Source organism: Hippopotamus amphibius, chromosome 9 (genome assembly GCF_030028045.1).
Source record: "Hippopotamus amphibius kiboko isolate mHipAmp2 chromosome 9, mHipAmp2.hap2, whole genome shotgun sequence".
NCBI lineage: Eukaryota > Metazoa > Chordata > Mammalia > Artiodactyla > Hippopotamidae > Hippopotamus > Hippopotamus amphibius.
The window spans coordinates 71774639-71794874 of NC_080194.1; the positions used below are offsets into that span (position 1 = coordinate 71774639).

At 50.1% G+C, this 20236-nt stretch overlaps 1 protein-coding gene across 1 annotated transcript in view; it reads left to right on the forward strand.

Moving 5' to 3' along the window:
* Positions 1–20136, forward strand: part of GAB2 (GRB2 associated binding protein 2) — a 178805-nt gene extending 158669 nt beyond the window's left edge. The window contains exons 4-10 of the mRNA XM_057748831.1: positions 8548–9140; positions 9928–10022; positions 11365–11629; positions 13009–13099; positions 13373–13475; positions 15056–15181; positions 16025–20136. Coding sequence (XP_057604814.1) covers positions 8548–9140; positions 9928–10022; positions 11365–11629; positions 13009–13099; positions 13373–13475; positions 15056–15181; positions 16025–16168 — 1417 coding nt within the window. The 3' untranslated portion in view covers positions 16169–20136. The remainder of the gene's footprint in view (positions 1–8547; positions 9141–9927; positions 10023–11364; positions 11630–13008; positions 13100–13372; positions 13476–15055; positions 15182–16024) is intronic.
* The last annotated feature ends 100 nt before the right edge of the window (positions 20137–20236 follow it).

A 20236-nucleotide genomic window follows, 5' to 3' on the forward strand; every position in this document is an offset into this window, starting at 1 on the left:
CAAATTAGTGAATCCAGGGAATAGAATGAAAAAATACATGTGTGGTTTTTGACAAAGGTGCCAATATCCAATTTTCAACAAATGGATATTCATATAGGAATTTTTTTAATTTTTAATTTTATATTGGAGTGTAGTTGATTAACAATGTTGTATTAGTTTCAGGTGTACAGCAAAGTGATTCAGTTATAAATACACAGTATCTATTCTTTTACAAGTTATTTTCCCATTTAGGTTATTACAGAATATTGAGCAGAGTTGCCTGTGTTATACAGTAGGTCCTTATTGGTTATCTGCCTTAAATATAGCAGTGTGTACATGTTAGTCCCAAACTCCCAGCCTGTCCTACCCCAACCGCCCACCCCACTCCCCCTCTGGTAACCATACGTTTGTTCTCTAAGTCTGTGAAACTGTTTGTTTTGTAAATAATTTCATTTATATCATTTTTTTTAGATTCCATATATAAGCGATATCATATGATACTTATCTTTGTCTGACTTACTTCACTCAGTATGACAATCTCTAGGTTCATCCATGTTGCTGTAGATGGTATTGTTTCATTTATTTATTTATTTATTTATTTATTTAATTTATTTTCTTTGGCTGCACCAGGTCTTAATTGTGGCACACAGGCTCTTCATTGAAGTGCTTGGGCTCCTCTCTAGTTGAGGTACTTGGGCTCCTCTCTAGTTGAGGTACTTGGGCTCCTCTCTAGTTGAGGTACTTGGGCTTCTCTCTAGTTGAGGTACTTGGGCTTCTCTCTAGTTGTAGCATGCAGGTTTTCTCTCTCTGGTTGTGGTGCACAGGCTCCATAGCATGTGGACTCTCTCACTGAGGCACGTGAGCTCAATAGTTATGGCATACAGGTTTAGTTGCCCTGTGGCATGTGAGATCTTAGTTCCCTGACCAGGGATTAAACCCACCTCCCCTGCGCTGGAAGGCAGATTCTTTACCACTGAACCACCAGGGAAGTCCCTATTTCATTCTTTTTAATGGCTGAGTAATATTTCATTGTGTATATGTACCACACCTTTTCTTTTTTTTTTTAATCCTTTAACTGATTTTGTTTTTAATTTATTTTTTTGGCTGCGTTGGGTCTTCGTTGCTGGTCGTAGGCTTTCTCTAGTTGCGGTGAGCGGGGGCTACTCTTCATGCAGCGCACGGGCTTCTCATTGCGATGGCTTGTCTTGTTGTGGAGCACGGGCTCTAGGTGTGAAGGCTTTAGAAGTTGTGGCACACTGGCTCAGTAGTTGTGGCACATGGGCTTAGCTGCTCCACGGCATGTGGGATCTTCCTGGACCAGGGATCGGACCCGTGTCCCCTGCATTGGCAGGAGGATTCTTAACCACTGTGCAACCAGGGAAGTCCCTGTACCACATCTTCTTTATCCATTCATCTGTCGATGGACATTTAGGTTGCTTCTATGTCTTGGCTATTGTAAACAGTGCTGCAGTGAATATTGGGGTGCATGCAATATCTTTTTCAATCTGTCTCCCAGAGTAATGGAAATAAAAATAAACAAATGGGACCTAATTAAACTCAAAAGCTTTTGCACAGCAAAGGAAACCATAAACAAAACGTAGGATTTTTTTTTTGGAAAATCTTTACTTCATATCACACTACTCCAAAGTTAACTCAAAAGTATCAGAGACCTAAATGTAAAGTCTAATACTGTGGAACTTATAGAAGAAAACATCTCTGTGATCTTGGGGTGAGCAAAGATTTTTATATAGGATTTTAAAAGCAGGAATCATAAAAGAAAAAAACTGATAAAGTAGTTTTTATCAAAATTAAAACTTTTGCTTTTCAAAAGATCCCATTAAGAAAACAAAATGGCAAGTCACCAGATGTGAGAAAATATTCACAACACATATCTGACAAAGGATTTATTTGTGGAATATATAAAGAACTATTACAACTCAGTAAGAAGACAAGCAACCAAACTTTTTTTTAATGGGCAAAAGATTTGAATAGACACTTCACAAAATAACATGCAAGAATGGCCAATAAGCTCATGAAAAGATGCTGAACCATCAGGGAAATGCAAATTAAAACTTTAGGTTTTGCTTAACCTCTACTGGAATGTCTCAAATAAAAAAGACTAGGACTTCCCTGGTGGTGCAGTGGTTAAGAATTTCTTTTTTTTTTTGACCCAAGCCAAACGCCAACCTTATGTGGACAATGAAGCAGCAACATTGGGGCATCTTCCCAAGACACCAATAGTGGACCCCTGTCCCCATGCTGGCGTGTGCGTGTAAGGGGGAGGGGTAGTGATCTACAGAGCTGGGTGTGACAACCCAACCTCCTCCATTCCCCTCCCCCAGCCTAGGGGAGAGAGCTGCTAGGGAGATGACTGTTTTATAAAGAAATGGAAAAAAGTGAAATAAAAATGTGTTAAATCATAAAAAAAAAAAAAAAAAAAGCAGTGTAGGGGACACAGTTTCGATCCCTAGTCTGGGAATATCCCACATGCCATGGAGAAACTAAGCCCTTGTGCCACAACTACTGAGCCCGAGTGCTGCAACTACTGAAGCCTGTGTGCCTAGAGCCCATGCTCTGCAACAAGAGAAGCCACCGCAATGAGAAGCCCGTGCACTGCAATGAAGAGTAGCCCTACTCGCCGCAACTACAGAAAGCCCACATGCAGCAACGAAGACCCAACGCAGCCAAAATAAAATAAAAATAAATAAAAGAGACTAGCAATGGCAAGTGTTGGCAAGTACGTGGATGGGCTTTATTCATGCACTGCTTCTGAGATTCATATTATATACTAGGTACTCTGGAAAAAAAGGAATAATGCTTTACAGTTTACAAAGCACTTTTACATTAGTTACCTCATTTGATCTCCAAAATAATCTTATAGGGTTACTTTTGAATGGGGACTTTGAAAGAGAACCAGCTCATTCATCTCTGCCTATCAGAGCATAAATATGCCTGATTGATTATTGTAATGAAATAGTATTTACTGAGGCTAATAAAACCAGCCTTTTGTCTATCCTCTTTAACATTTATGAGGGATCCTGACATACAGTTACAACAAATTAAGCATTTTAGAGATAAAACCATGAATTTGTTATTACTACTCTTACTATGCTACTGGCCACTAACATTTCTTTAAGTACTCGATAATAAGTATTTTGGTTAAAATGACTTCAGTTCTCAAAATCCAGTTCTTCCACTGAGCTAAAATAAGTAATAATTCAAAACAGTAAGCATTGCCAATGGAAAGAGTTTTGCACTGACACCATCAAGACAAGCAGAATCTTTTTTGTTTTCAAAAACAAATTAGTTTCACTAGATTTCTTTTTGCCCTCTAGCGTTTGGGGCCTCATTCTAGATTCTAGCCAATCTCTGTCTTCTTATTTCAAGGAGGCTGTTAAACCTGTAACACGTGATGTGTTGTGAGTCACATGCCGTGGAAAGCCATAATTCTGGTGAAGGCTGAGGGAAGTGACATTTCAAGTGACGAAATTCCAGAATGAAAGCATCACTGACCCTGCAGCACTATTCTACAGAAAGATAATGGGTAAAAAGTAAAATCAGAAATGTCAGTGGAGAACTTACCTGTGATTAATCATTTCGAAGCCTCATTCTCCCAGTGGCTTTGATTGACCAAAGGCAGAATATACAGCTTTTACTTTCATTTAATTTCACATATACAGCTTTTCTCTGTCACCACAGAGAGAAGGCAGGCTCCGTATTGCAGCAGGAAGAGTTTGAGATACAAAGATCACCTCACCTCTTAGAGACTTTTGGACAGAATTTTCTGAGTTTTCTTCCCTCAAAGGAGGAATCCATTTTGAATGAGTCAGATGCAGAAGGATGGTCCAAGTGACCTCTTAAGATTGCCAGTGACAGATACAGAACTCTAAGTGGTGGCTAACTTACTGACAAGCATTTATAATATAAGGCTTCCTTAAATGGGAACATGGTCATTAAAAATCAGACTGGGTCCTTTATTGTTAAGGTATTTGGCATCTGTAGAGTGGAAGAGTGAAATTGTGGAGTAGTATGTTACATAACGTGAAAATGTGCAAAAGAGCAAGTGCAGCGGGAAGTGTAGGGACTTCCCTGGTGGTCCAGTGGCTAAGACTCCGCGCCCGCAGTGCGGGGGGCCTGGGTTGGATCCCTGGTCAGGGAACTAGATGCCGCATGCCGCAGCTGAGAGCCCGCATGCTGCAACTAAAGATCCTGTGTGCTGCAACTAAGACCTGGTGCAGAGAAAGAAAGAAAGAAAGAGAGAGAGGGAGGGAGGGAGGGAGGAGGAAGGGAGGAAGGGAGCGAGGGAGGGGGGACAAGTGCTGGGAAATAAAGTGGCTGGGAAAAACTAGGAAGGCATTCCTAAAAGCCGCAAGAGAGGTTTGGGGTTAATATTAGGACCAAAGCATATGCAGGAGGTGGTATGATAGCCCCATCCAACAGTCTCTGGAGCAGCTGGGAGCTGCGAATGGAAAGGAATAGCTACTGGGTCGGGGGAGTATCATCTCCCAAACTTCTCTCTGCGCCCAGGGAGCTCCCCTATAACTTGTGTTCAAGCGTCTTCTTGCACCATCTCTGCCATTTACTGTTTTTCTCCTCTTATGGTGAGGGTAATACCTTGTCTCTCAGAACTGTCGAGGGGACTAAAAGCTACGTCATGTGTGATATGCCTGGTACAGTACTGTGCTCATTTTATGCGGCCTCTATCAGCCCAGAGCCCAGGAAGAGAAACCCTTCTCCAAATCTACTGCTTCCAGGTATCTGTCCCAGAAAGCAACTCAGCACATCATGGTGGCACAGGCCTCAGTAAAGGTTTACGTGAAAGTAGTAAAGGCCACAGGACTTCTGAGTGCTCAGAAATCCCCCTCTTGACTCTTGTCCAAAGGGAGCGCACTATAGCTGTGTGGGTTTGGGGCAGGGAGTCCAGGGAACCGGGGTGCTAGAACCAGTTCTGCCACCATCCGAGTGTATAACTTTGGGCACGTTTGTTTCCCTTGTTCAGCTCCTTTCACCTTATTCTTGAGGGAATGATCAGTCCCCCTCAGCATGCATTGATATCATCCACCACATGCCAGGGACTGCAGGATACAGTGCCCTGTCTTCTAGAAGCACAGGGTCAGGTAGAAGTGGAAGGACACAGACCCAAATAACTTTCACACGAGACAGACAGGGTACGGTGAGTGTTGTGATGGAAGCAGAGTGCTGTGGGAGCAAAGGAGGAGGAGTGAGTGAAGTGACAAGGAGAGTTAGAGGACCTAAGCCACCATCATGGAGCAAAAGGCTTCTTTGGCACTTGTGTCAGATTTTGATGTGTCAAGGAAACATTCCAGAGAAAGGTGAACAGTGCGAGCCCAGAGCCAGAGCCTAGGGAGCGTGCTTAGTGATGAGTGAGTAGTTCTGCGACTGGAGAGGAGATGCCAAGACAGCGGGAGGTTGGGACAGGAGCTCGTGAGTGCTGAAGAGGCGGGGTTTCAATCTGCTGCTCCAGAGGGTTCAGGCCAAGCTCAGGAAAGGACCTGGCAGCACCAACGCTTTTATTTATTTGTGTATTTATACATTCATTTGCTTGTTCATTCAACATTTATTCACTGTTTACTATGTGACAAGCACTGATCTGGGTGCCGATGAGAGAGAAATGAATAAGACCCAGTTTCTTTCCTCAAGGAAATCACAGCCTGATGGAGGAGATAAGTAACAATGGTGCGTAACACAGATTATTGCTACCTGCTCCATGAACAGAGTTGGGCAGGTGATTGATTGTGCTGGGAGGTAGAGGAAGCTTCAGAAGACGTGCCATTGAGCTGAGTATGAGCTTGCCAGATTGGAGTTAGAGGCCTTCCAGACAGAGCAAACAATACAGCAAGGCATGGAGGCCTGACTGCCTGGGGCATACAAGGGTCACTGGGGAGCTGACTGAGTAGATCCTAGAGTGGCAAGGGGAACTGGGGAGAAGAGATTGGAGAGGTGAGTTGGAGCTGGAATGTGACTCGGTCCTAAAGGCGTTGAGAGAGTTTTGAAAGTAGTTAAGCTGGGAAGTTAGCAAAGTAAATGTGAGTGGGATAGAGGGAGGATCAGAGAGGTCCTGGGCTGATGGTAGGGAGACTAGTTATTAGCCCTTCGTTACTGCAGAAGAAAATCAGGAGGACCTGAATTGCAGTGGATTCAATAGGACAAAATGTGGTTATTGAGTGAGAAATCGTAAGGTAACTGCCAGGTTTCAGCTCGAGTGGCTAGTGCCTTCCCAACCAGGAAGTCGGGAGGAAGATGGTGAGTTCACTCCTGAGTATGCTTTTTCCTTAATGTTTGTTTGTTTCGCTGCACCGAGTCCTAGATGCAGCACATGGGATCTTCGTTGCAGCATGCAGGATCTTTAGTTGCAGCATTGAATATGTTTAAGGCAACTGCAGGACACCTGCGACGCTCTCCCCGCCCCTGTACCACCTTAAAACCTTTCAAGGACTCCGGTCTCACCAGCCCAGACTTGGCCCCTCCACTGTCATCTCTCAGCTCCACCTCCTAAGGCACTTGCTCCAGCCTGAGCAGCTGGCAGTTCTTGAACTTGCCAGATTGTGTTCTACTTCTGTGTGCCTCTAACTGGAACACCTTTTCCCTTCTCTTGCCTTTTGCCTGGCCAGTCGCCAGAGTCAGTCAGAGGTGACATCTTTGAAGAAGCCTCCCCTGACATTCTGTACCACCACCACCACCAGGGAGGGTTGGTATAAATCTGTCAACATCCACTTGCTCACTGGCTTGATTATAAGATTTGCATGCATGTCACCTCCTATACCACTGTGCCCTGCTCTCCCCAGGGCAGGAGGCTCCTCTGTGTCCTGGCCCAGATGCAAAGTGGGACATTAGTTAATGTTTTTTTAAATGACCAAATCCAGATGGGGCATCCACCAGCATTGGAAATTCCAAAAGACAAAATGAAAGGCACCAAAGACAAACGGACAGATGTGAACAATGTGAACACCTTATGTCTACCATTGGCTCCCCCGTCCTCTGCTCCAGGCACTCCATTCTCTAAAGGCTAGGTGTTCAGTGATCTAGGCCATGGCTGTTGGCTTGGTTGTGTATATGGAATGGAATAGAAAGGGAGAGAGAACAGGGAGGCCCAGAGAGGAGGGCCGCGGAAGGTTTGGGGACTGAAATGAAAGTCTCAGCCATCAAGGATACAAGTTTACATAAGGGAGAGCCTGGCCTAGACACCTGTTTCCCTTCCTCTTTCTAAGCTGATGGGCCTTATTTTCTATCACCATCTGGTGGCCACATCCATAAATAACAAGCTCCCCATGAGCTGAGAGAGCTTGTATAAGGCGGAAGTTCAGTGGATTGGCCTCAGTGGGTTGGTTAAGAGCTGCCCACCCCACTTAGAGATAGAATGCAAATTTGTATGTATGCGAGATTTGCCTTATTCTGGTGAGAAATGCCAAGAGCTTTTTATCAGATTCTTAAAGAGGCATATAGCCTCCAAAAAGCTGAGAATCCCCACTATAAAGCATTGTTCTAGAATAGTGATTCCTTTATTTCCCCCAAATGGAATCCTATAAATAATTATCCTGTAAGAGAGAGAAGCAGACCTGAATCTCTACTTGCTCAGAACCTCACCTTCTAATTTCCTAAGGCAGCTACACAGAACACAGAGCCCAGTTTGGAAATCATGCTAATACAGCCAAACCATTGTGGAGTTTCAGAACTAGATGGACCCTTAAGAATCATTGAGACCCACCACATCCTGCCTTGAGGAAGGAGCCTTGGTGAAGCCCATAGAGCATATCAGTGATGGGAATGGAACCAGCACAAATCCCTTCACCCCGGATCATTTTGCTTTTTAATCTTGCCTTATTTCCCCCAAACCTGAATTTTTAAAAAGTAATAATCAAAACCTTTTCGGTCCTGAATATAGTTCCCAAACAGGAAAACAGTTTTCCTGTAGAATTTTAGTCTTCTGGAGAGAGATATTTTCCCCTCTAAATGCCTCTCGATGAACCATAACATATGACAGAAACTAAATCTATAGCTTACATTTGAATAGTTCTATATAACTTAGAACAACGCATTAGCTGACTTGTTTTACAATGGGAAAACTAAGACTCGGATAAAATGACTTGCTTACTATTTTCTGATACCAACTTAAGCCTGTCTCATAGCCTGGGTATACAAATGTGTGTATCCTGTGGCACTTAAAACAGTGAACAAGTGGGTGGTATAACTAGCTTGTTGATATCTGTTTGGGAAGGTAAGACCAACCTCTGCTAATCACAGCCATTCAAGGGAAGGGGAAGGGATAATGGCTAACATTGATTGACCATATATTTACTAGATACACTATAGTCCAATTTCTAAACAACCTTCAAAGTATGATTTTAATCACCATTTTTTTGGATGCATTTACTAAAGCTCAGAGAGAAAACATGCTTTGCCCAGATAAGCCTCAGGCCTGCCAGCCTCCTCAGCCTGTGTTTGCTCCACACTACATAGTTGCACGGGGTTTGAACATGCCCACTTGCCTCCCTGGTGGGCAGCCCTGGCCTCCTGTAACCCCTGCACCCCTTTCTTTCTGTCTCTTAGGAGTGCCAGCTTCTCTCAGGGCACCAGGGCCTCATTTCTCATGAGGAGCGACACAGCTGTGCAAAAACTTGCCCAGGGCAATGGACACTGTGTCAACGGGGTCAGTGGTCAAGTCCATGGCTTCTACAGCCTCCCCAAGCCAAGCCGGCACAATACAGAATTCAGAGACAGTACCTACGACCTCCCCCGGAGCCTGGCCTCCCATGGCCACACCAAGGGCAGCCTCACAGGTTCTGAGACAGATAACGAGGATGTGTACACCTTCAAGATGCCCAGCAACACCCTGTGCCGCGAGTTTGGGGACCTCCTGGTGGACAATATGGACGTTCCAGCCACCCCACTGTCCGCCTACCAGATCCCGAGGACATTCACGCTGGACAAGAACCACAACGCCATGGCAGTGGCCACTCCTGGGGACTCGGCCATAGCTCCCCCACCCCGGCCCCCCAAGCCAAGTCAGGCCGAAACACCTCGATGGGGCAGCCTTCAGCAGAGACCTCCAGTCGGTGAAAGCAGCAGATCGGTCTCTGCCGCTGCGACCATCCCCAGGCGCAATACCCTCCCAGCCATGGACAACAGCCGACTTCACCGCGGTCAGTGGGAGCCCTTGCTGAGGCCGGGGGGAAGGGAGGTGGCATGGGGATTCTCAGGAGTGTGCTAGTTCTTGGTCATCCATGCCAAGGAGACTGAAGGCTCACCCAGGTCACTGATACTCACAGATTGAGGTATCTTCTACCCAGACCTCTCCTAGGTGGTCCCCCAGCACTGGAGGCTGTTAGTGGACACCGTAGTGGCAAGAGTTTAGCAGACACTGCCTGAGAGATATTACTATTCTACTAAGGACATAGAACATTCTTGGTTAACCGCAATGCAACATATTATGGGTTTAGAGGTCCAAATCATAGTCTTTTTTTCATTTATAAATCAAACCAAACATTTCAAAAATACATTTAGGAGACTAGCCAAACCTATGTGGACCAACAGGCTATTAAAATTAGTCTACAAAATATTTTCTAAGCCACATTTGAATCTCTGGTTAAAGTCCGAATGTCTGTCTGACGTATTAAATTCTGTTGTCGCTTATTTCCTACTGAGAGTATTCCAACTCTGCATATAACCTCCACTGTTTGATGAAAAAGTAGAATATTATTCATTCCTTTCATTTTGCACCCTGCTAACAGTGGAGCTACATCTAGAAGCCTGGGAGGAGTTTGTGAGCTGAGGAGTGATGTGATAGAAGTAATACCTTACCATTAGGGGATGAGAACAGTATCTTCTAGAGTCTCAGTAAGACCCTGAGCAACAGTGGTGAGGATGTGGGGAAGTGGCAGCGCCAGGGTCGACTCTGAGTGCCCATGGGTCTTCCTTCCTCTGTCGTAGCTTCTTCCTGCGAGTCCTACGACTACCCGCAGCGTGGTGGAGATGGTGCCGGCCGGTCCGCCGAGTCCATGAGTGATGCAGTCAGCGCTTTTCTGGTGAGTGGGGTTTAGCCAGGGGTCCTTAAGCCAGTTCAGGTGAATTAAAGGTTGAGTTTTCGGAAAGTAAGATGCAGGTATCCTGATCTGGAAGAAATGTGTGTACTTAGGTGCACTAAACTCTAAGGTTCATCGCCATGGGTAAACAGGAAGGGTCTAGAATGCAGAGGATCCAGGCACTGGGATGGTGGATCTAAGGCAGCATCCTTACCATGAGGTCTCACCTGGGCGAGGAGGCTGCAGTGTGAGACTCCAGGCAGGGGTAGGGCTTAGAGCCAGGCTCAGTGGCAGAATTATGGTTTGAGTGCAGGATCCCAGGCAGCCCTCAGGAGGAGGCTGATGACAGTTCTCCAAGGTGTCAGGCCCAGCTAAGCTGACAAGGGCCTGGCTTTAGGCCCACTGGAAAGACGGTGAAATCAGGTAACCGAAGCAAAAGCAACTTAGTTAGTTGTCTGTCTGGAAAAACAGGGCAGGAGTTAAAGGAAAGCTATGGCCAGGGTGGCTGCATTGCACAGCTCTGTGGCAGCTCCGACTGCAGCCTGGTGGTCACACTGAAAGCTTGACACATCTGGCCCAGACCTCACCTGCCAGGCCCAAGGCTTTTCTTAGGCTCCTTGCCCTGCCAGTGGCAGGTGCTGACCTGCCAGTGATGAGGCTGGACTTGAGGAGGAGGGCAGCTTCTGAATCAAACCTGTGAAATGCATGGCCTGTGCTGTCCTCAGGCATCCAGAAAGCCTCGTGGATATTTTATACTAAAGGTTTATCACATGGCTTCCCTGGTAGCACAGTGGTTGAGAATCCACCTGCCAATGCAGGGGACACGGGTTCGATCCCTGCTCCAGGAAGATCCCACATGCCGCGGAGCAACTAAGCCCATGTGCCACAAATACTGAGACTGTGCTCTAGAGCCTGCGAGCCACAACTACTGAGGCCACGTGCCACACAATTACTGAAGCCCGTGCACCTAGGGCCCGTGCTCCACAGCAAGAGAAGCCACCACACTGAGAAGCCTGCACACCCCAACAAAGAGTAGCCCCCACTCTCCACAACTATAGAAAGCCCACGCACAGCAACAAAGACCCAACACAGCCCATAAATAAAAATAAATTAAAAAAGATTTATCACAAATTATAAATAAGCTTCAAGGGATCATGGAAGCTAGAAGAGACCCACAGATCTTGTTTCTTCCTGTCTCCCCCTTTGCTTTCTTAATTGGTTTTCCCAAGGCCTGCCTTATAGCTTTACAGTACACCCAACTCAGTCTTTTCTTGCCTTGTGTACAAATTCTCACCCCTTCTTATTTCCTATTGCTAGTAACAGCAGTATTTCTTCTCACTCCTAGCCAGGGAAAAGGGTTGTGGGCCGATCGGATAGCACCAATTCTGAAGACAACTACGTGCCCATGAATCCAGGCTCCTCCACTCGGCTGGCTCTGGAGCGAGCGGGTGATAACTCCCAGAGTGTCTACATCCCCATGAGCCCAGGGCCCCATCACTTTGACCCGCTTGGCTACCCCTCCTCAGCCCTTCCTATGCACCGAGGCTCCAGCCGAGGGAGTGAGATCCAGCCGCCCCCTGTCAACCGCAACCTCAAACCTGACCGGAAAGGTGAGTCCACTCTTGCCCCGCCCCGTCTCTGGACAATGTTCAGGGGCTGTTTGCATTCATTTAGGGATCAGGTGAATCCTGAGCTTTTCTTGCAAGGAAGTGACAGCCTCTGGGGCCTAAACCACCCCAAACTCACTCACTCACTCTCTCTCTCTTTCTCTCTCTCTCTCTCTGTCTCTCTCTCTCTCTGTCTCACACACACACACAGACACACACACGCCAAATTCATCCCAGTGGTCGGGCACCCTAGAGACTGGCTGTTGGAGGAGTCTTGATGGGCAGAAAGAGTGCAGGGATCGGGACAGGATGGATTCAGTTTCCAGCTCTGCCACCTGCTAACATGTGATTATAAACATATCCGTCTATGTCTCTGAGCCTTATTTCTCATCTATGAAATGGGAAGTGTAAGACGTACCACCCAGAGACATTGAAGGACATAGAAAATATATCCAAAAGTGCTTAGTAATGTGTGAGGTGCAATTCGAGGATGACGGATTTGTATTAGCTCTAGGGCTGGGCGAGGCAGAAGTGACAGAGCAGTCTGTTCAAAGATACACTGTGCTATAATAGAAAGGATTCAGCTTTCAAACCAGGTAGATGTCAGTTGGAATCCTTACCCAGCACTTCCTAGGTGTGTGACTTTGAGGAAATCGTGTAAATTCTCTGAGCCTCAGCGTTCTTATTTGTGAAGTGGGGATAGTCATGCCTGCCTCCCTGGTTTGTTTAGAAGGAAGCATCTAGGACATTGACTCTGGTGCACAGCAGGTGTGCAGTAAAGTTAGCTCTGTGCCCTCTGCATTTAGACCAGGAAGAAGTGCTGCAGTTCAAGTTCCAGGTCTGCCTTGACCTCATTCCGCAGGCCTGGATCGGTGGCAGGGATTCAAGGAGAAAACTGTTGTCACTAGGCAGACATAAGCCCCCTTTGGTCTGGCCAACAGAGAATGCAGATCTCAGCATTTGAATTGAAGCCTTCAGGACCTTGCGACATTCACTTTCCTCCAGTGAAGGTTCCACAATCCTGGTCCAGGAGCGGCAGGGGGCAGTCATGGTGGCTTCTCCATGATATTTCAAATATCATCTCTTGCTTTCCAATGCAGTCACAAATCCAAGGAAGAGTCTGTTGTCACACCCTGTGTCCCCATTTTCAGTTCTGAAACTATGACTACCGTAGTGGAGAATATAAAATCTGGAATCTGAAGACATGACTTCAGGGCCTGTCCACATGGGCAGAGATTGTGTAACCTTGCTGAGCCTCAGTCTCCCCATGTACAACTGGGATGAATAGCAAGGATTCATAAATGTCCTTGTGTGTCATGTGTGTTTCTATGTGTGACAATGTCATCATTGGCTGATGACTCGCCTTTCTGTTCCTGCGGCAGCAAAGCCAACACCGCTTGACTTGAGAAACAATACCGTCATCGATGAGCTCCCCTTCAAGTCACCCATCACCAAGTCTTGGTCCAGGGCCATGTGAGTATCTCTCTGTGGACGGGAGAGCTTGGAATGGGGCCACCGGATTGGTGAGTGGGACGGGTCTCTAGGCTGTGCATCAGGAAAGCTGCATCCTGAAGCTGATGCTGTTCTTAGCTCAGGGCTTGGTTTTTCCTTCTGTGAAGGGGAAGTATTGTCCCCGCTCTGTATCAGATCTTAATCTGATAATGGAGGGCGTGAGATGTGTGAGGACCAGGGCCTAGCAGGCGGCTGGATGTGCCCCAGGGTTTACTCCCTGTCTTCTCCCCCCAGCCACTCTTTCAACCCCGGCTCCTCCCAGTACTGCCGCCCCATCTCCACACAGAGCATCACCAGCACGGACTCAGGAGACAGTGAAGAGAACTACGTCCCTATGGTGAGTCCTCTAGGGTCCCCTGGAACCCACCTCTCACTTCTCCACTTTGCAGCTCTCTAACTCACCCCAGCCCCAGGGCAGCCGCATTATTCATGGTTCAGTTTGCTGCTGCAAATCCATCTTCAGCACGCATGTGTCGAGCACTGTGGGGTCATCATCAGAGGCAAGGAAGACGTGGTCCCTGCCTTCAAGGAAGCTGCTCTCTTAAGGGGCAGGGGAGGCCTGCCTCTCTGACGACTGTAACACAGGCGGCATGGTCGGTGCCCCCGGAGAGGTGGCGCTGCAGGGATGCACCTGCAGGAGGGGCGGTCACACTGGCTAGAGGAAGGGGAGGCGCTGTGGCGGAGGGGGCCGTGCAGAGGGGGACACAGAGAGCGGTGGTCATTAACTCTGGCTGTGGGTGGGATGGGCAGGGGGCAGGTCGGACGGGAGTCAGACCGTGAAGGACCCTGAATGCTGTTTTGGGAAGTCTGCACGTGTCCTGTGGGCAGGAGGGAGCCCCAGAAGAGTTAGCAGGCCACGTGGTTAGACGATGTTTCAGGACAGTTATTGGGGGCCCATAGAGCAGAACGAGAGCAGCCTTCGGATTTAACTTCCTTCTTCTATCCTGTTAAAATCTTTCAACACTAAAAGATCTCTTCATTTCCTTATCTCATTCCCATGACCGTGAGGAGGTACGGGAGTGTAAGGGTCTATTGAGTATCTACTCCGCAATAGGAAACACACGTGTGCGTGACTCAGTGTGGCGAAGGCCCCCACCGAGGGAGAAACACAGGCAGCACGTGTGAGGGTTCCTCCCTCCCAGATTCTCAGTGCAAAGGGGCTAGCTGCCCAGCACCTGGTCGTTGCTGCATACATCGTGAGCAAATCCACCAATCAATCATGCAGCCAAGACACAGAGCACAGGACTATTTATTGCCTTTCTCATTAGAAGATGTCTTTAGGAAAGTGCCAGACAAGTTGGTCTTGGTGCCTGGATGACAGGACCCTGGAGTGTGTCCTCTAAGAGCTGCTGAGGGGTGGGGCTTAGTGCTGCCTGGGGATGAGGCCCCTCTGTTGAGACCTCTGAGGAGCTGGGGCTGGAGGGACAGGCTGCTGCGGTGCGACTGCCCCACTTCAGTCCACGGGCGGGAGCCCCAGAGAAGCAGATCTGTGCAAAAGAAGCCTTTCCCAGGCCCAGCGCATAAAGGACATGTGCTCCCTTCATAGGGCCAGCAAGCGAGGGCGGGTCTGCCAGGGAGATGAGGTGAGATGCTGCCTGACGCCCCGGAAGGGAGGCAGCGTGGCACAGCGGGGCAGCACAGGCTTGGACGTCACCCCTGCTCACCACAGGCAGCCATTGGCAAGTTGCTGTATTTCTCTGAGCCAGAGTTTTATCTTCATTTTAAATAATATTCATAATACATGACAGGACGGTTGCGAGGGTCTAAATGGGAATGGGAGAAGCCCCCAGCACCGTGCATGGCACAGAGTGGGCACGTGGTGACCTAGCTGCTCTTACTCCCAGAGGTGTGTTTTTCCTGGTGGTGAGTTGATCTGTCTCCTAAACTTACTTACAGTTTTTCCCTCCTTTGTGATAGCAAAACCCAGTGTCTGCATCTCCCATTCCCAGTGGCACCAACAGTCCAGCCCCTAAGAAGAGCACTGGCAGCGTGGATTATCTGGCCCTGGACTTCCAGCCGAGCTCCCCGAGCCCCCACCGCAAGGTGCCTTGGGTGGGATGGGCGGGGGCGTTGCTCCGAGCTCTCGGGGCCCCGGGGAGGGGTCCCGGAGGCTCAGGCGCCTTCAGCGCCGACCGGCAGCACTCCGCTTCGTACGACTGGGCTGTGCTCTAATCCGGGTCCCAGGGCTCACGTGCTCCTCACTCCCAGCACACAGCACCCTGAGTCCATAGGACCTCGTCTGTCAGTCCACCTGTCTTGTTGTGCGGATGGACGAACAAACGCGTGCAGAGACATGATCTGCTCAAGATGACGTGAATCCACGTCAGAGCCATGACGTGGCGATCCCGTGTCCTGGCGATCCCATGTCCTGGTCCCGAGGTCCTCTTTGAGAGCCTGTTGTCCAGGTGCAGCCTGCGGGAGGCTTCCGGGCCTGGGCAAGTCCCCCTAGGGAGCACACGTAGCTGCCCAGTCCAGGCAGCTGCCTCGGCACAGCCCCCACGGCGTGGCTGTGCGTGCTCACCGCAGGCCACGCACGAAGCCCTGCGGCTGGCGCTTGTTGGCACCCAGCAGGCTCCGTCCCACAAGGAAGAACAAGTGGCCACAGGGAGGTGGGTGGAGGCGATGAACGCCTGCACCCATCCATCGGCCCAAGAAAGGGCTTGGGTCCCCCTAGGAGCTGGGACATCAGGAGGGCTGGCAAGGGCTGTTGTGTCAAACAGGAGGGATGGTGCAGTCTGGAGTTCAGGCCTTAAAAAAAAGGCAAGTCACAGAGGCAGGTAGAGTCCCACCTTTTCTCCCCTGAAACGACGCAGGAACAGCCCACCCGCCTGCTCCCCGCGTCACTGATAACTCACAGCCATTTCACTTCCCTGCTCTGTCCCTCAGCCATCCACGTCATCCGTCACTTCCGATGAGAAGGTGGACTACGTTCAAGTGGACAAGGAGAAGACCCAGGCCCTGCAGAACACCATGCAGGAGTGGACAGACGTGCGGCAGTCCTCGGAGCCTTCCAAGGGTGCCAAGCTGTGACGCGGGGGCCTCCGCACCCAGGGAGGGGCCAGGAGACAGCATCTCCAGAGCCGGCGCCTCCCTGTCTGTCTCCCCCTTCTCCTCCCCAGCTCGCCCTCCTGCCCACCCCCTCTTTACTCTGCCACTCTGGCCTTCAAAGCACTTGATATCGGGGACCGTAACCCCTTCCCCTGGGTGGTGAGGGCCTGATCAAGGCACTTCCTCTGCCCACGCGGGGCCCACCTTTGATTTTTTATCAGAAATGGCCATGCCTCTACCCACCTTAGTTAGAGCTATTGCCAAAAAGCATCCTTCAGCCTCTTCCTGCCCTTTAGACCTGAATATCTATCAGACATGTGGAGGGAGGGGCTGGGGCTCTGAGCCAGATTCCACACCTCACCTTCGGGCACAGCTCTCAGCCCTCGTCCCTCCAGTACTGGGCTACCTCTCCTTCAGCCCCGGAAGAACCCAAGTCATCTCGCTGACCCAGGGAGCCAAGGAACAGCGGACCAAAGTGGGCACAGACTTCTTCATCTTTGTCTCTCTTGGCAGGGGAGAGGCAAAGCCACCAGAAGATGAAGGAGTCAAGGAAGGAGGTCAGAGGTGGTCTTGAGGGACAAAGGAATTAGACCCCCAGATGCAGAAGGACAGTGGATACCTGCAGTGGTCCCCCATTTTCAGGCCAAGTGGCAGTACAGCTGTTGCAGGGTAGGAGAGGCAGAAGAATGAGGACAAAAGGAGGGGAAGACTGAGGATGATGGTCCACGAAGAAAAGGAGCAGGGCTCAGAGCCCAGGAGGTGGGGTGACGAAGACACTGCAGGGCCGGGCCCCTGGAACTGTGGAGCCACAGGCCCGCTCTGCTGCTCTGGGACAGAGCGCAGTCCTCTTCCCCGACACCCCACCCACCCAGGAGCGCTGCTCTGGACAAGGCCTGGACTGTGCTGGGCGATGCGGCGTGTGGGCTGGGAGCGCCGACATGGGGAGGGAAGGCCAGTGGAGCTGTGGGAAAGCAACGCAGTGTGCAGGGTGGGGATGTGGGAGGGGGGCCACCCTGGGACAGCCTGGGCGGAGGCACAGGGCGGTGCCCAGGACTGGCGTGGAGACAGTGCGGCAAGTGAGCTTCTGCAAGGTGGGCAGTGCGGCAGGGGAGGCGCAGGTAACTGCGGGGCTGAGAGGCAGGGGTGAAGGCTGTGGGGGGACAGCACGGCTAGTGGGTAAGTAGAGGGCCTGTGAGAGCCCCAGGCCATGCCGTGGAGGTGCAGCGTGGAGCCGAACATGAGCAGTGATGTCGTCGTCAGGGGAGCCATGTGCGTGTGGCAAGTGAGGGCAGTTCTCGGGACTGGTGGATGGCGGGCAGAGCCGTGTGAAGGAGACAGCAGGGCGGGACTGAGCCTAGTGGATGACGTGTGGGAGTGGCCGGCAGCGTGTGCCGTTTGGCTGAGGTTTGTGCCAGGTCCAAGGAAGGTGCAGGTGTGGCCTGCTGCCAGGCCAGAGGGCGTTCTCAGCTCACGTCACCCTCCGCTGCTCTGTCAAATCCCAGGTGCCACGTTGGACTCAAAACTGGTTACAGGGACAGGAGAGGGCAGGCCTCTCCTCTCATGGCTTAAGAGGCCACCAGATCAGCGTCACCCTCTGCCCATCTCTGCCAGGGACAGGAGGAAGGGCATCACTCTTTGCTCCTAAGTCTGGGGTGGGGTGGGGTACTCTTTTATGTTAACGTTCTTGGCCAAACACTTAAAAGTTTCTGAGGCAACTTGGGCAGACCAAATGTTTCATCCTACCCTGGGGTGAACAGACCTTCTTCCTCCAAAAAAAAAAAGGAGAGAGAGACTTCCCACCCTATTTCAGGGTGGTGGCTACGGCTCACCTCTCTGCCCCTGTGAGCGTGGGTACACACGCACACCGCTCACCCCCTCACCAGCCCCACGGCCTGGCCTTACTCCATCCCGGGAGAAATCGTCTCAACAGTAGCCCCTCTTCTCCTAACACGAGTCACATCAACTCAATAAGCATTTGTTAGCAGCTGTTGTGGCCTAGGTCTGGGCTTGACACTAAGAATACAGGAATTAATCAGACTTTGTATTTGAGAAGGTCACGGTCTATGAGAAAAAAGACAAGGACACGTTGGTGATGGCCATGAGAGAGACTTAAAATGCTGATAATGTGCAGAGAAACTGAGGCTACTTCTCCAGGAGGTTGGTGCAGGGGCAGGAGTGGGGAGAGGGTAGAGATCAGGGAAGGTGGTTTCTAGGAAAAGGGGGTGCCTGGCATGGGCCTTTGAGGAGGAAGGGTCAGATTTTTAGGGGGAAGGAGGGTAAGGCTGGGGTCCAGTGGAGGAAGGTGGACAGAGAGACCTGGAGAACCCTGTGCTTTGGACACAGAAGACCTTTGGGAGTATGGGCCCAGCCCCTCAGAAGCAGTGAAGCCATGTCTTGGTGTTCCCACGGGTGAAGTGGTAATGGTGGTGGGTTGGCCTACGCTGGGCAGGGTTTGGTGGTTCCCTCTGCCCAGCCCTGTGTCCCTTTAAGGCCCTCTGCACAGGGTCTCATCTGGCAGAGCTTTGGCACCACCTCTGTGCCCCCAGCAGGCTGCAGGTGGGCCCAGGTATTGATAACCCACCAGGTGCCCTAATAATGTCAGCATTTTCTGAATGTGCCAGGATGTGAATGAAACCAGGTAGAGTCTTGAGAGACTGAGATGTTCAAATCTAACTGCGAAGGAGGCCTCCCTCCAGTTCTTGGTTCTTATAATCCCCAAGCCCTTAGGGTGGAGGTGGGAGTAGAGACAGGAGGAAGTACAAGAGAAGAGGAAATTGGCCTGTTGAAAGCAGAGAGTGGCTCAAAAGCCGCAAGTACTGGGTGTCTAATATTCCCCTGTCAGCTCAGTGTAAAAAGCTGGTCCTTTGGCCTGATCAGTAGGTCAGAGGTCACCTCTCCTGGTGGTCTGGCAAGGACTGAGACCCCAGGATGCCTTGTCGGCCAGCTTAGCTCACACAGGCCTTATCCTGCCTGGGGCTCCCCAGAGAAGGAGCTGTTCTCGCCTCCTTCCAGCGCCATCTCTGCAAAGAGTGCTCCAGGGAGCTGTGTCTCCTTCCCACCTTGGTGAGATCAGATGGGCCCTGAGGCTTCTTCTGTGGCTACGCCCTGCTCTGTAACTTCTCTTTCCAGGATCTGGATCACCAGGGATGGGCGGTACCCAGAGCACTGGCCAGTTAACCCAGTTCCCTCCCTAGACTGATTTCAGTAACTTCTACATTCGAAATCATTCAAATGTGTCCCATTCCTAGGACAGAAGCACAACTGTTCTCTGATTTACCTGCCACAGGGCTAAGGTCTCAGCCCCGAGCTGTGGCCAACCCACCCTCCTCCCACCCCCACCCCTTTGACAGAGCTCTGGAAGCAGAGCGCAGGACTGGAGGAAAACGGGCACGTCCTTCCCCTCTCTGATCCTCCTGCAAAAGGTGGGGACAGGAGGCTGAGCACATGAGCTCTACAGCCCCCTCCTGACACTCACCAAGCTCTTTGGGGCCAGGTGGGCTGCCTGCTGAGGGGTCCCCCTGGAGATTCAGGCTGTCGTGTGATATTTGGTGGTGTGTGTTCTTATGTGTGTGTTGGTTACATGTATCTTGAAACTTAGAATCATTTCCCACAGAATCGTCGCTTTGTCGGGAAGAGAAAATGGGCTAGATGCCTGCTCTTAGGTTTCTGGCCCGTTACCATGTAAAATTGACATTTAATTTTTCAAATCACTGTCGGTGCCTAATCACTTAAGTTATTAATTTATTCTGTTTTCTTTTTAAAAAAAATTCGTAACATGTATTTATCCTGTGAGTAGGTAAGGGGAGGGGTGGGAGCGTGTTCACGTGGGTCCTGGTTTTGCTGTGGTGACACATGGTACAGGCCTGGAGCTTGCAGGTCCCTTTTTACTGTGGTGTTGGAGCTGGACAACAATAAAGTCCATTAGAAGCAACCAGAGACGGCTACGGAGTCTGCCTCGTCCGGAGGGGCTGGGGTGGAATCCCACACCCTCAGATCCCAGCCAGGGGCTGCCAGGTGTAGGCGTACACGTGGCACCCGTCCTCAACAAGA